At 42.6% G+C, this 14,112-nt stretch overlaps 1 protein-coding gene across 7 annotated transcripts in view; it reads left to right on the top strand.

Annotated features, from left to right (window-relative positions):
* The window catches only part of TIAM1 (TIAM Rac1 associated GEF 1), a 321,420-nt gene that overhangs the window by 214,193 nt on the left and 93,115 nt on the right, over positions 1-14,112 (top strand). For all 7 annotated transcript variants that reach the window (XM_016162370.2, XM_016162369.2, XM_016162372.2 and 4 more), the window contains 2 exons: positions 3,561-4,008; positions 9,682-9,854. In XM_016162370.2, coding sequence (XP_016017856.1) covers positions 3,561-4,008; positions 9,682-9,854 — 621 coding nt within the window. The remainder of the gene's footprint in view (positions 1-3,560; positions 4,009-9,681; positions 9,855-14,112) is intronic.

Consider the following 14,112-nt stretch of genomic DNA (forward strand, 5'->3'; position numbering starts at 1 on the left):
GAGGGGCAGATGGTGGCTTTTGAGCTGTGACCCTAGAGCCTCGACATCAGAGTATCTGGTTTTGATGTGTCCTGCAGATTCTGAGACTTACAAATGCACATTTCTCGTGTGGCACTTAAGTGTCTGGATAGAGTGTTCCTACTGTAGAGGATTCGTCCCACACTGGAGTGGAGGTGGCTGGTAGTGGGACGTGGAGCCCTTGTTGACCATTCACGTGTCGAGTAGTCATCATTTCCCATGACTTGTCATCATTTCCCACGATCCCAGAGCACAGGCTCCTGGGTATTCGGGACATCCCAAGCTTCGTGACCAAATAGGGCCCCGATCTGGGCCTCCCAGCAGGCTTGGTCGCATATTAATGGGCAGATGTGTACCTCTGAGCCTGCTTAACCACTTGAGGAGATAAGGTGGAGCTGGCTCGGATCACATATGGAGAGCATTCCCCAGTGGTTACACTGGGTTGCGTGTTCTAAAAGTGCCAAGCTCAGCTGGGGCCAGCAGGCCTCTCACCCTTTGCTCAGTTCAGTGGCCGTCCCAGAGTTGAATACAAGGTTACAGCATCAGTTGGTATGAGCAGATGTTCAGTTCTGACGAAGAGGTGAGTGTCTATTAAGCAGTTAACTCTTAGTTTCCGTAGAAATCTCAGAGCATTCTATAAAGGGGCGAATGGTTTGTGGGAATGGAGTAGACTGTTAAGAGATACGTTCTTGAGGGTTTGGCTATCTGGTCTCTACCTTTATTTCCTTCATCTTCTCGCATCTCCTCCTCCTTCCCACCACTTTTTCAGCTTCGAGCTCTTTTCTGGGCAAGTCAAGGCAAATAGATGACCAGGCACTTAGCTTTTGTTGGAAAAACCTAGAAGGGCCATTGTTGGCAAGCAAAGGGGGAAGGCATGGAGTTGACAATTGAGGTAGAATCTGATCAGATGTGACCTGCGGCTAAGCGCTGGGTCCACCATATAATTAGTAGTTGGACGCATGAGTTCCAACCTCCAGTCCGCTACCGGCCAGGCTTGTGATATTCTGAGCCCCAGCGTCCTCATTCATTAACCAAGGGGATGGCTTCGGAGGTTCCTTCCTGTTCTAGAGCTGTGGGAATTACAAGATGCCTGCAGTCAAGCCTCTCCTTTGTTCTGAGGTCTTTCTCTTGTGGACTACAGTGGTTACTTGTGTAGCTTATCTTTCCCTGCCTTACAGAGAAGCATCTCACCTCTTTGCATTTTAGAGGAGAGTTTCTGGTAGATTCCTTCATTTCTTTCGGAGAAGGACTGAGCCAGATGAAGATAAATCCAGAAGTTTGGGAAATTCACAAGCTCCTCATCTCCTACTACTCATAGTGATCTTGTAATCAGTGATGGTCACATTTACTTGTAGTCTTGTATCAAACAGAGAAATGTGACTTGATAACAGTGTTCTCCTGTTTATATAGAGGATATTTACCTGCTGGATCTGGCTCTTTCACGTCCATCTATGTAGATGTCATAGGCAGGAGAGCCGATAGCAAAGTGATGGGACCGGCAGCCACAGGGGTCTGCATCTGAGCTGCATCCACTGTTTCTTTGTCTTCCTGGGTCCCTCTAAATCCATTGGAGCTGTGGTTGGTCCTTGGAAGCTTTCGTAACTGCTTCCTGTTACTATCATCCCCTCTTACCTTCCTCTTATTGCTTTTGTTATTATTTTTTATAACAGTTTTAGATAATAGAAAGGGTTCCTATGTATCCCACACCCAGTTAACCTTGAGCACCTGGCTGAGGTAGTATTTACCAGGTTCTTCATTGTAAATTTACTCCTTTCTGCCCTTTGCATACTGTTCTTTTTGTTTGTTTGTTTTTGGAAGATGTACAGTGTGATGATTAATATACGTATAAATTGTGAAATGATTACTACGATCAAGTTAATTACCTTTTTTTGGTGGTGAGAACATTTAGGATCTACGTTTTTTTAGCAGATTTCACGTTTACAATACACTATTATTAACGGTAGTCACCATACTGTACATTAGATCCCCAGAACTTGCTAACATTATAGCTGGAAGTTTGTGCCCTTTGACCAACATCTCCCATTTCCCCCAGCCCCTGGCAACCACCATTCTAATCTCTGCTTCTATGAGTTTGGCATGTGTAGACCCCACACATAAGTGGATCATACAGTACATGTCTTTCGGTGTCTGCTCTTGCTTGATTTCATGTCTGGCTATGCTCATCTTTTAGATGCTCACTCAGCATCTATTCATGATGAAGGCAATCCTCTAGGGCCCTAAGTTAGGACTGACTAAATGTAGCACTGTAGCACTGCAGAGATATGGACTCGACACCTGTCCGGGCCTCATGCAGGACAATATTAGTTCGTGGCTTGGTTCTGCCCTGTTGCCTCTCAGCAAAGATTTAAGCCCAAAGCATTCATTTATTTGGCAGTTAGTTTTTGCATTTTCAAACCATAATTAACTAGTTATGAGACCAAAGGCTCAAAAAGTGTTTAAACCTGAAACTGTATATTACTTTAATGCCTCTTCTGTCTCACATCCATTTCTCTTTTTGAGAAACATCGGTCTAATTTCTTGTCCATGAGACCGTCGAGCCGTCCTGTCCAGCACTGCTATCATTATCCTCTCTTGATTACTACCATTATTTAATTATTGTTTATGGAGACGCCTGTAGCACTTCGGAGCAATTAAGATTCTGACTTGAGAACAGACCTGTTAGTGGCCCTAGTGGCCCGGAAATGTTCTAATTGAGAGCAGGGGCAGTGCTTTGGAAGTTCCAAATGGGTTGAAACTGCGAACTGATACCCCCCAGCATCTTGGCAGGTGCCCCAAGCTGTCAGTCGGCCCAGGGGCAGTGAGTAGCTTGCTTCGGGCTCCTAGCATCCCAGCTTTGAAAGGGCAGGGTAATTGGAGAGCCTGCCTCGGAGCTGTGGGCCCTGCGGACTCATTTAGCTCAATGCGGGGTGAGAGGCTGCTTGTTTTCAGAAGCGAAGCTGATTAGGGCATGAGGACGCGTGCCTGCTCCTAGGATGTGAGTCCTTGCTGGGTGAGTGGGTGAGGTGGTACACTAGCTATCTTTTTAGTCACCACGTTATAAAATAGTCTCTTAACCATGCCCTTTAATTTTTTTTTAAAAAAGTATCAGCTGTAAAGACCTCGTTATCCATTGTAGCCCCCTGCCTCCAAACAACTAACTAATCAGCCTGCAGAATTTCCCAGAGTTCCAGGCGGGTTGATGAGGGTGAAGGCGCTGGGCTCTCAGCGTGATAGTGGGAGAATCTCAATAGCGGATTTGCCAATTAGTTAATTATCTAAGTCAAACAAATGAGCTCTTTGAAGTGTTCTTTGTTTCTTTTATATTTCTTGAACATTTCAAACTGTTCACATTTGTCCTGGGGTGGCTTAATGGTTTTCCCGAGGCACTCTGTGGGTCTGTGTGGGGCCCGGGTGTGAGGAGTGATTGGTCCTGGAGAGAGGCTGAGTCTCCTGCAGCTACAGAGCCCCTGGCTGGACCAGCAGCTCCTGGGTTACTTCTCTGCGTGATGCATGTCTTCTTTTTCTCCCTTTCATCTCCCAAGGATGTTAACGCCGGCGAGGGCAGCGAGTTTGCAGACAGTGGGATCGAAGGAACCACCACCGACACGGACCTCCTGTCCAGGCGATCCAATGCCACCAACTCCAGCTACTCGCCCCCCACCGGCCGCGCCTTCGTGGGCAGCGACAGCGGCAGCAGCTCCACGGGGGATGCGGCGCGCCAGGGCGTGTACGAGAACTTCCGCCGGGAGCTGGAGATGAGCACCACCAACAGCGAGAGCCTGGAGGAGGCGGGCTCGGCGCACAGCGACGAGCAGAGCAGCGGCACCCTGAGCTCCCCGGGCCAGTCGGACATCCTGCTCACCGCGGCTCAGGGCACGGTGCGCAAGGCGGGCGCCCTGGCCGTCAAGAACTTCCTGGTGCACAAGAAGAACAAGAAGGTGGAGTCGGCCACCCGGAGGAAGTGGAAGCACTACTGGGTGTCTCTGAAAGGTAAGAGCGCCCCCCATCCTCCAGTGCCGGATCCCGCTGCTCCTCCCCAAACACACCCCCCGCGCTCTACGGGGGCGCTCTACGGGGGCGCTCTACGGGGCACGGAGGCAGTCGGTGTTTTTTAATCATATAAAATTCCTACATTATACTCACTTCAAAAAATGATTTTATTGTGCTGAGACTACTTAACATGAGATCGACCCTCTAACGGGTTTTTGTATTCATTCCAGTATTGATAAGTAGAGGCACATGGTTGTACAGATCTCTAGAACTTAATCATCTTAACTTAGCTGGAACTTTGTGTCCCTTGATTAGTAACCCCCCTTTCCCCCGACCCACCCATACTGGCTCAGGTGAGCTAGAGGAGCATCTCATGTCTCCCTCCTTTCTTCATCGTGTGTACAGGCTGTGTCTGATGACAGTTTCGGGGATTGTGTTAAAAAAATTTTTTTTGGATCATTCAGGTTAGTAAAGTGCCCCCCAAAGTGACCGTTTGAAAGGGAATATCGTTAGCTTACATCCTATGAAACTGCCATTTTTTAGGTAAAAAAAAAAAAGAATATTGCTGATTTCATAGGATCCAACCTAATACTTCATGGAGTGTCTAAGCCATCGTATGTTTGTGAAAAAAAATTACTGTTTTACAGTCATACTTTGGATATTTGAGTATGCGAATGTATAGATATATACACAACATGCCTAGATCACTGTCTTTTCATGAATAAGCATATCACTTTTATATATTGTTATTTATTGTCACTTTACATACATTTTTCAGTGTGTGTAGATGTGTTTACATTTTTGTGGATGTCTCCATATGTCTTGGTAGTATAGAAATTGTAACATTTAGACTTTTTGTCACAAGCAAATTTTGAAGCAGGGTTAGTATATGGCCAAACAGGTGAGATAGGTTAATAGCGCAAAGGAAGAAGCTTGGGCTTACCTGGTGTGGTGCGCACACTAGACAATTTGATACCGCGTTTTTCAACCCGTGTTTGGTGTGGGGACATCCAGTCCTAGAGGCACAGCACAGCACAGCCTGCATCTCCGTGCAGCGATGCGTGGGACAAGCCCCGTGGGACGAGTAGGGGTTGGGTGGGCCGCCTTACTGGTGCCAGCTGTTGCTTCAATGCCCGCCAAAACAGGAAGTGAGCATGTTAATTAGACTGTAAGTCTTGCTGCATATGACAAAGACCCACAATGACAGTGTCTTAAGCAAGACAGAACTTTATTTCCTTCCCGTCTGTCAGAATTAGACCATCCAAGGCTGGTGCGGTGACTCTTTCCTGTGTAGTCATTCAGTGGCCTGGGCTCCTTCTGTCTTGTTGCTCAACTATTTTCCTAGAGCTTTATCTCAGTCTTAGTGGTCAAGATAGCTCACCAGCAGGTCCACATTCCAGTGGAAAAATGGGGAAGTGGAGGGCGTGTCCCTCTGCATGCTGGGCACTCAGTTGCCTGCATCACTTGCAGGTCCATCCCATCGACCAGGAATGAGTCATGCCTAGCTGCAAGAGAGGCAGGAACAGGTGCTTTACTCCTGGGTCGCATACTGGGGAGCAAACAACTGTCCCACAGGTGACTCTCTCATCAGCTAGTGCAGGGGAGCTTCTCCTCCTGCCAGGTGGCCTGTGTATCAAACGTAGCTGCAGTTTTAGGATGAGATCTTTCTTCTCACATGTAGTTATCACACTTGCTGGGTTGTTACATCTCATTGCTCCACTTCCCAGAATGCCTTAGAGTCAGATACTTTCTCATCATGTTCGTTTTTCATTCTCGAAGTCTGCCTTAGTGCTTTGAAGTTTGAACAGAAAGCAGGATCCTGGCCATCGGTATTTTCTGTGGAAAGCTGCATGAAATATTGATATTAAAATTAAGTTTATTTTCCATGCTAAATAGAATACCCTAGTATAATACATGTAAAGTATATACTAAAATTTTAACACAGATGTGAAATGAGAATGTTAAATTTGAGAAAAATGCTATCAGTTTACACACATGCACTCTTTGATTTTTGTGAATTGGGAAAAAAACCTATTATTTAATGTAGGGATCCTGCTTGGGAAACACAGATATTCATCCTGTGGGAGCATTTTGGAGAACCTGCATTGGCTTAATTTGGAGGTGCTACAGGGTCCTGTCTGAGGGGGCCTGGATTATGCCAGCTGCTCTGTTGTGGGGGGAGGTGGGTAGGATGAGAGGAACTAAAGAGAAAAAGCCCCTTCTTCCACCTCCTTCTCCTCCCCCAGATGTCCACACCACTGGACACTGGAGTGGCTGTTCCCTTTAGCAGCCTGTCTTATCATTCATGTTATTAATTAGTGCTGAGTTTTTAACAGCCTGATCAGAAGACCACCTGCATCACAGTCCTCTGAAGTACTTTCTCGGTAATACCCATACCTGCCAAATCTCAAAGTTTGGAGGTGGGGCTGGGTATTTGGGCTGCTATAACAAAGTACCACAGCCTGGGTGGCTTAAACAAAAGCAATTTATTTTCTCACACTCCTAGAGCATAGAAGTCCAAGATCAAGGTGTTAGTGGGCTTGACTTCTTCCGAGGCCTCTCTCCTTGACTTATAGATGGCCGTCTTCCTTTTGTATCTTCACACGCTGTACCTGTCTCTGTACGTCCAAATTCCCCCTTATTATCAGGACACCGGTTATATTGGATGAGGGCCCACCCATGTGACCACATTTTATCATACTTACCTCTTTAGAGACCCTTTCTCCTAAAATAGCCACATTCTGAGGTTCTTGGTCAGGACTTCAACACAGGAAATCAGGCCCTGAATTTGTGGGTTAAACAAGCTTCCCAGGTGATTCTTATACTAAATTTGACAATAGCAGTGTTAGAATAAAAGTAATTAGTTCTTTTTTCACTCGGTATGTGACAGAGGGGGCTGTTTTGTTTTGGCTGTTCCCTTAGAGAATAAATGATACAGGAAGCCAGGGTACAGGCATTCAGGAAAACGGCTTAGAAGCCCATCCGAGGCGGGAGCCTTCACTTTCTTGGTGACCCAGATCTGAGTGACACAATCTGTCAGGATCCAGGCCCAGAACACAGAGCCACCAAGTCTTCAGCTTCTTAATCCTGACGGGTTCTCATTATATATTGACATACATGGAGCTTGTCCATGCCACTCAAAGTCAGGAATCGCTGCTGACTTTTCCTTAGCAACACTTGTGTATTGTGAATTAAGAAACAGAGCACCTGGGAACTGTGGGATAGAGATTTCCCCCAAAGATTCGTATACTTTAGACAGTGATTAATTAAAAAAGATTTCATTTAGAATTTATCTCTGTAATATCTCTGTCGGCAACTGAAGAGCACACAGACTATATTCAAGTGAAGATGAAAGTAAACAGGCTACTATTATCAGGTGGGGAGCGTTTGGTCCCCAAATTTGCTGTTTCATATTTGTTTTAAAATGGGAACAAGTAGGGAATTGAGTAAATGCTGATTTTAGCCTCCTACAGTGATGGGTGATTGTAAATCAGAGTTGAAACCAAACAGCAATTTGGGAAGACCCTAGAATAGTTAGCGTGTACCAGGATTTGTGGGTGTCTCTTAATTCACGATCCACCGGCTTCTTTCCTTGTTCTCCACCTATGGTAAAGCTTTGTCGCTTCTTTTATGTGTCTACTAATCATTAGTGTCGTATTAGTTCTAAAGATTATTTTTTCACAGTTTCTCAACAAGGACACTATCAACATTTTCCAGATCATTCTTCGTAGTGCGGGCAGGTGTGGGCATGTGGACGTTCGGCAGCCTCCCTGTCCTTACCTGCCAGCTGCCAGTAGTAACACCTCTCCCTGTTCCCATACCTCCAAAATGCGACAACCAAAAATGTCTCCAGAGAAAGTCAAATATTCCCTGGGAGCATGATTGCCCCACCTTGAGTACCTCTCATTTGGAGGAAAATAGCCTCCCCTTTCTGCTTTCTTCTTCTATTTATCCCTGAATGTATGGATGTAAGTGTTCCTGAAAAAAACTTGAAATCTTCAAAACAGCAAGGCTTATGGAAAAAATAGGATGAGGCAGGCTACTTAATAGGTATGTAAGTATATTACAGCAAGTCCTCACTCATTGTCGTCAATAGATTTGTGGAACTGCATAGAATGACGTACAATGAAACCAATTTTATTATAGACTGACATATACGAGTTAGGTTCCTATGGCATGTCGACAACGTCATAACAAAATGCCACTGAAGAAACGATCTCATTTGAGGGCCTGTTGGATATGTATGCAGCTTTTTAACTCAAAACTTAAAAATAAAACACTCTACTAAAAATATTCACATAGTTATTATCTTAATCTCTAACAATGAATACCGCAGAAACAGTTTTTTAAAAAGTGAATGTAAGTTGAAGGGAAGAATTGAAACTCAGGAATTATGGAGAGAAAAGCAACGATTATAAAATCGTGAAACTCATGAAACTGTGCAATAGGACTTTTAAGCAAAGCTCGCGGTCAATCTGCACCAAGGGAAAAAGTTTTGAAATGAAATTGCTGCCATTATGCTGCATTCAGCCATGTTTGGGGACATTGCATTCAGCAGCTGTTGTGTGAATTTTAAATATTATGGGCTGGGAAAAATTGCCTTTGAACTAATGTGACTTTTCCATTGTTTGACATCATTCTCCATTACTAATCACAAATTTGCTGCATGGAAACTCATGTTATAGCTAGATAGATTGTGCTTTTGAGGGTTTTACAATTCACAGAGTGTGGCCCTTGCTTGTGGGAAGGAAGTTTGAAAACACATTGAGCAGTTTACACTAACTGGAATGCAATACATTTAAAGAGTTGTAAAGTTGAGCACAGGCTTTCCCTGAAATTGGTTTCGATTAGTTGAGAGTACGTGTTCAGTTAGTAATTACTAATAAAGCGAGTCTCAGATTTAGATGACGATGGAGAGTATCTATTGAACCCACCTTGCCACAAATCTGTGAAAAGTTTCTATTGCTACTGTCTCATTGGTTTTGCAGTATGATTTAAGCGTGGACAAGGCCTCCAGCTTCCCCCAGGCCTTCGCATGTGTGCCATACATTTCCTCTTTCAGAGAGGGAACAAGGATATGGTTTATTTCTAGAAAAAACATTTGATATAAAACATGTGGGAGTAAGAATCTTATCATTTCATTCCTTATCCTTAAACCACCTAAAGCCAGTATTATATCTTGTTTTCTGCAAGGGGTTAGTCAAGAAACCCAATAAATTTCCTTTTCTGGTCGCATATCATGTGAAGCATAGGGAAGGAGATTTATTGAGACAATACTGACTGCCAGGCCTCACACAGGGCACGTTACAGACCTAGCCTGTGGAAATGTGTTTACAGGCACCAGTGGCCAAAGGAGATGTAAGACCCTTATATGCCTGCGAGGACACTTGTAATGAAATATTCCAAAACAGAAATTAAGAGTCTTAATGAACTTCAGGGCATGCATGAGGGAGTCCCATGTGGGGTGAGACGCTGTGGTTTAAGAATCTTTCTTTGCCTTCGTCTAAGCCCATCTAAGACTTCAGTATCAGCACAGCTTCGTTCTCTTTATTCCCTAGATTTCACACACTTCGATTTCCAGCCCTCTCCTGGTAGCAAGTAACAAAGCTACACATTTTTATTTTGTCACACCAGCACCCAATGCTCATGCAGACCCCTGTTCTGTTTCCTCAGGGTGCACGCTGTTTTTCTACGAGAGTGATGGCAGGTCTGGAATAGACCACAACAGCATCCCCAAGCACGCCGTCTGGGTGGAGAACAGCATTGTGCAGGCTGTGCCTGAGCACCCCAAGAAGGACTTTGTCTTCTGCCTCAGCAATTCCCTGGGCGATGCCTTCCTCTTTCAGGTTTGTAGAGTGTGTCCTGGCGGACATGTCAGATCTCTGAACCAGGTAGCTTCCTCTCCTGCCTGTATACCCCACCCCGTTTTCCTTCTAGTGGTGGGTTTTATCTTTTGCTCCTTATAGAAACAAAAAATGATGAAAGACAAACATCTGTGCAGAATTCCGGGAATGATCGAACTCACCCTGGGGGTTCCGAATTGAATCCTGAGGGAGGGTCATGAATTGAATTTAAGAACCTTATACAGTTTGCTGTGGGTTGAAGGATTTTTCATTGTAGTCTCAATATCGTTTATGTGATGCTTTAGAAAAGAGGTGAATTTCTTAATTTAGACATGATTTGAGCTGTCAAATTTTATTCTATCATAATATGTTCTCTTCAAATATTACTCATAAAGTAAAATAATGACATTCCAGAAGTGACTAGCTATACCCAAATTGTTTCTCTTCCTCACCTTATCAAAGCTTTGTACTCAATGTTCTTAAGTGTGACTGTTAATTGTGTTTAAAAAAAAGCTAACATGCAAATCATTTCAGGGTTAACATTTGATTTTATATGGAACCCTTGGAGTTTGGTCAGTTGTGATACCCTCTACTAGAACTTTTTGTAGTGTTAAGAAGGCTTTCTTCATTTATTCCCATAGTCGGAATTTTCTCAAACCTCTTTTCTATGCTTTCTATGTGCTGGGCACATTGCTAGTGAGAATATCCAGAAGTTTTGACACAGATCCTACTCTTAAAAGTGTTCACATATGATTTGGGATATAGATACAGGAACAGATCTTTATAGTGGTAAAGCCGACAGTCAATAATAAAGAGGGCATTGGGATGAGTCAGGTGAAATGGACCATGAGAATATTCCGTGCAGAAGAGAGAACTGAAACAAAGGCATGGAAGAGAGTAATAGATGTTTCCTAAAGTTTCTGAGTTTGGTCCCTCAAGTTACTTCCATTTGGGCAATCAAAGTAATCAATATAAAATAGTGACTTTATTTGCGAACAGGAAAAAAAATCTGTTTTTTCTTTCTTTAAATTTATGATGTAAAACACACATAAACAAGAGTGCCCAAAACATTAAATGTATTGCTCAGTGACGTACCACAACATAAACATGTAACTACCACCCAGGTCAAGAAACAGAGTTTCTAGCACCCAATAAGCCACCCCTCTGCTCACATACACACATGCAACCTACTAGCTGAATAGAGTGAGTATGTATTTTGTCATCCAAGCCAGAATTCTTTTGTTTATCTGGGAATGTCTTCATTGCCTCCTTCATTTTTAAAGAATAGTTTTGCTGGATGTAAAATTCTTGATTGACAGTCTTATTTTAGTGCTTTGAAATGATCATCGCACTGCCATCTGGCCTCCACGGATTCTGAGAAGAAATCAGTTCTTAAGTTTACCAAGACCCCTTTTATAGATTAGTTGTTTCTCCCTTCCTGCTTTGGGGATTTTGTCTTTGTCTTTAAATAGTTTAGTTATGATATGTCTATAAATATTGCTTTCTTTCAGTTTATTCCACCTAGAATTTGTTGAGCTTCTTGAATGTATGGGGTGTGTGTGTGTGTGTGTGTGTGTGTGTGTGTGTGTGTGTGTGTCACATTTGGAAAGTTTTGTGAATCACATTTGGAAAGTTTTCAGCTATTTTTTCTTCAGATAATCTTTCTGCTCCTTTCTCTCCTCTCGTTCTGGAACTCCCATTATGTTTAAGTTGGTATGCTTGATAGTGTCCCACAGATCTCCGTTAATTTGCTTCATTTTTTTTGTTGTTGTTCTGTTCCTTAACCTGTGTAATCTCAATTGACCTACTTCACTGATCTTCATTTTATTCATTCATTCATTCATTCATTCATTCATGCCAGTTGAAACCTGCTGTTGAGCTCCTTTGGTGAATTTTTCACTTCCTTTATTCTACATTTCAACTCCAGACTTTGTAGTTGGTTCTTTAAAATTTGTTGTTGTTGTTTAAATTTATCTATTGATATTCTCTATTTGGTAAGATAACATTTTTTACTTTAAATATTTAGACCTTATTTTCTAAGATTCTTTGAAAAAATTCGGAATAGTTGATTTAATTTCTTTGTCTAGCAATCCACCATGAGGACTTTCTCAGGGACATTTTCTGCTCACTGCTCTTTATCTTGAGTGTGTGCTATATCTGTTATTTCTTTCAATGTCTCATACTTTTTGGTGGAAAACTATATCTTTTAAATATAGCAGGTCCTTGAATAACGTTGGTGAGATGCCATAGGAACTTAACTCTTGCTATGTCAATTAGCCTGTAGTAAAATTGGCTTGTTATACATCATTTCACACAGTTCAAGAATCTATCAATGACCTTGAGTGAGGACTTACTGTGTAATATACCATGGTGACTCTGTAAATCAGATACCCCTAACACTCACTCCTAGGATTTTTTGTTGTTGATTGTTGTTATCATTGCTTGTTTGGTGACTTTCTTGAAATTTGTAAAATCTTTATACTTTGTCATATGTGGCCACTGAAATCTCTGTTCACTTAATTTAATAGTGGTCAGCTAATAATTGAAGAGATTTACTTAAGTACCTGAAAGCAGTTAGTCTCCACGTCTTTTTTGGGGTCCTCTGTGGGTATGTCTTCAACACTCAGGCAACTAGTTAACAACTCTGCCTTAGCCTTCACCTCTGCTTGCCACAGAGTCTTAAGGTCATCCAGAGGGGTGAGTGCAGGGCCTTCTTAGGATTTTCTGAGTATGTACACAGGATCATGGATAGCTTATAAAAATCTTGTTCTCCTGATTTCCCTAAAGTTTCTTGGTCAGCTTCTTTGTTCCAGCTGTTAATCACTGTCTCAGACAGCTGTGATATTAAACAGTTGTTACTGATTGCTTTTCACAATCCTCGCTGGAGTGAAAAGGCTGTTTGCGTGAATGAGTTCGGAATGACATCACATAGCATGTGGAAAGTTCCCGTTAACTGCCAAACAAGTCAAACAATGACAGTTCTCTAAGAATGGAGTTTTAGGGGGACTCCAGGATCCATTGTGCTCTGTTTAATGGTTGCTAGACTACTGGTTTTCAATTGTGGAGCTAGGAAGATCACGATGGGGAAAAAGGGCAAGCTAAAATGCCCCCAGGCTTGCTATTTTAATTGAGATTCAGCCATTTTTTTTTTCCGCCAGTAAATACACTTCAGTTTGTTGAAAACCTAATTAATTTCCAGAGCTCTGAAAAAGTAGATTTTGACAATTTTTGACAATTTTCTTATTCTTCCATTGCCACTGATGGTGCTCCCTAGAACATTTTAGAGACTAGATAATTTTGGGAGTTATAATAGCACTATTATTTATGCCAGAATAACAGGTTGCAGCAGCTCCAAGCTAACTGGGATGTATGGCAACTTTTTCATGGGTACATTTTGATTGATTTCGGTTTGGGGGAGCAGTCATGGTCAATATTGCTATGAATGCTTTTGTATCTGTGTTGAGGATGTGTGTCTACATTTCTGTTGGTATATAGGAGAGGCATTGCTCTGTCAGGGGGGATATGCGCACATTCGGGTTTACTAGATACTGCTAGACTGTTTCCGAAGTGAGTGAAATAATTATACTCCTCCCATCAACAGCTTATGAGAATTTTGCCTTGTTCCTCATGCTGGCCCACAGTTGGTGTTGTCAGATCTTTTTTTTTTTTTTTTTTTTTTTTTTTATTAAGCTCTTACTGTGAAGTTGAGCACATTTTCGTGGGTTCAATGGCTATTAAGTATCATCGTTGTGAAGTGCTTATTTGAACATCTTCCATTGGGCTGCCTCTCTTTCCATGATTCATGGCAGTTCTTTACATATTTTGTCCATCGTCTCTGTTGATTATAAGCACTGCAAATAACTTTTTCCACATTGTGGCTTGCTTTTTGCTCTTTGAAAGGTATCCTTTGTCGTACGGAAATTCGTAAATTATCATGTACTCTCACTTCTCAAGTCTTCCTTTATGGATAGTGCGCTTTGTGTATCCTGTTTTGAACAAAATCTACGTGATTCAAGTCATGAAAAGATTCTTCTATGTAGCTTCTAAACCATTGTTTTTGTGCATCTGGCATAGCTTTTTATTAATTAAGTGGAACTCTGGCAGATGAGAAAATGCCTAACTAACAGCAGCAGCAGCAGCAGCAACATTCTTGTCATATCAGTAGCTATTTGTTACTGAGCCCTTATGGAATGCCGCCATCTTGAAAGTGTTTTATAATGTGAGGCACATTGAATTCTTAAAGCAACAGCGAGTTGGATTT

Source organism: Rousettus aegyptiacus, unplaced genomic scaffold, assembly GCF_014176215.1.
Source record: "Rousettus aegyptiacus isolate mRouAeg1 unplaced genomic scaffold, mRouAeg1.p scaffold_m13_p_4, whole genome shotgun sequence".
Classification (NCBI taxonomy): Eukaryota; Metazoa; Chordata; class Mammalia; order Chiroptera; family Pteropodidae; genus Rousettus; species Rousettus aegyptiacus.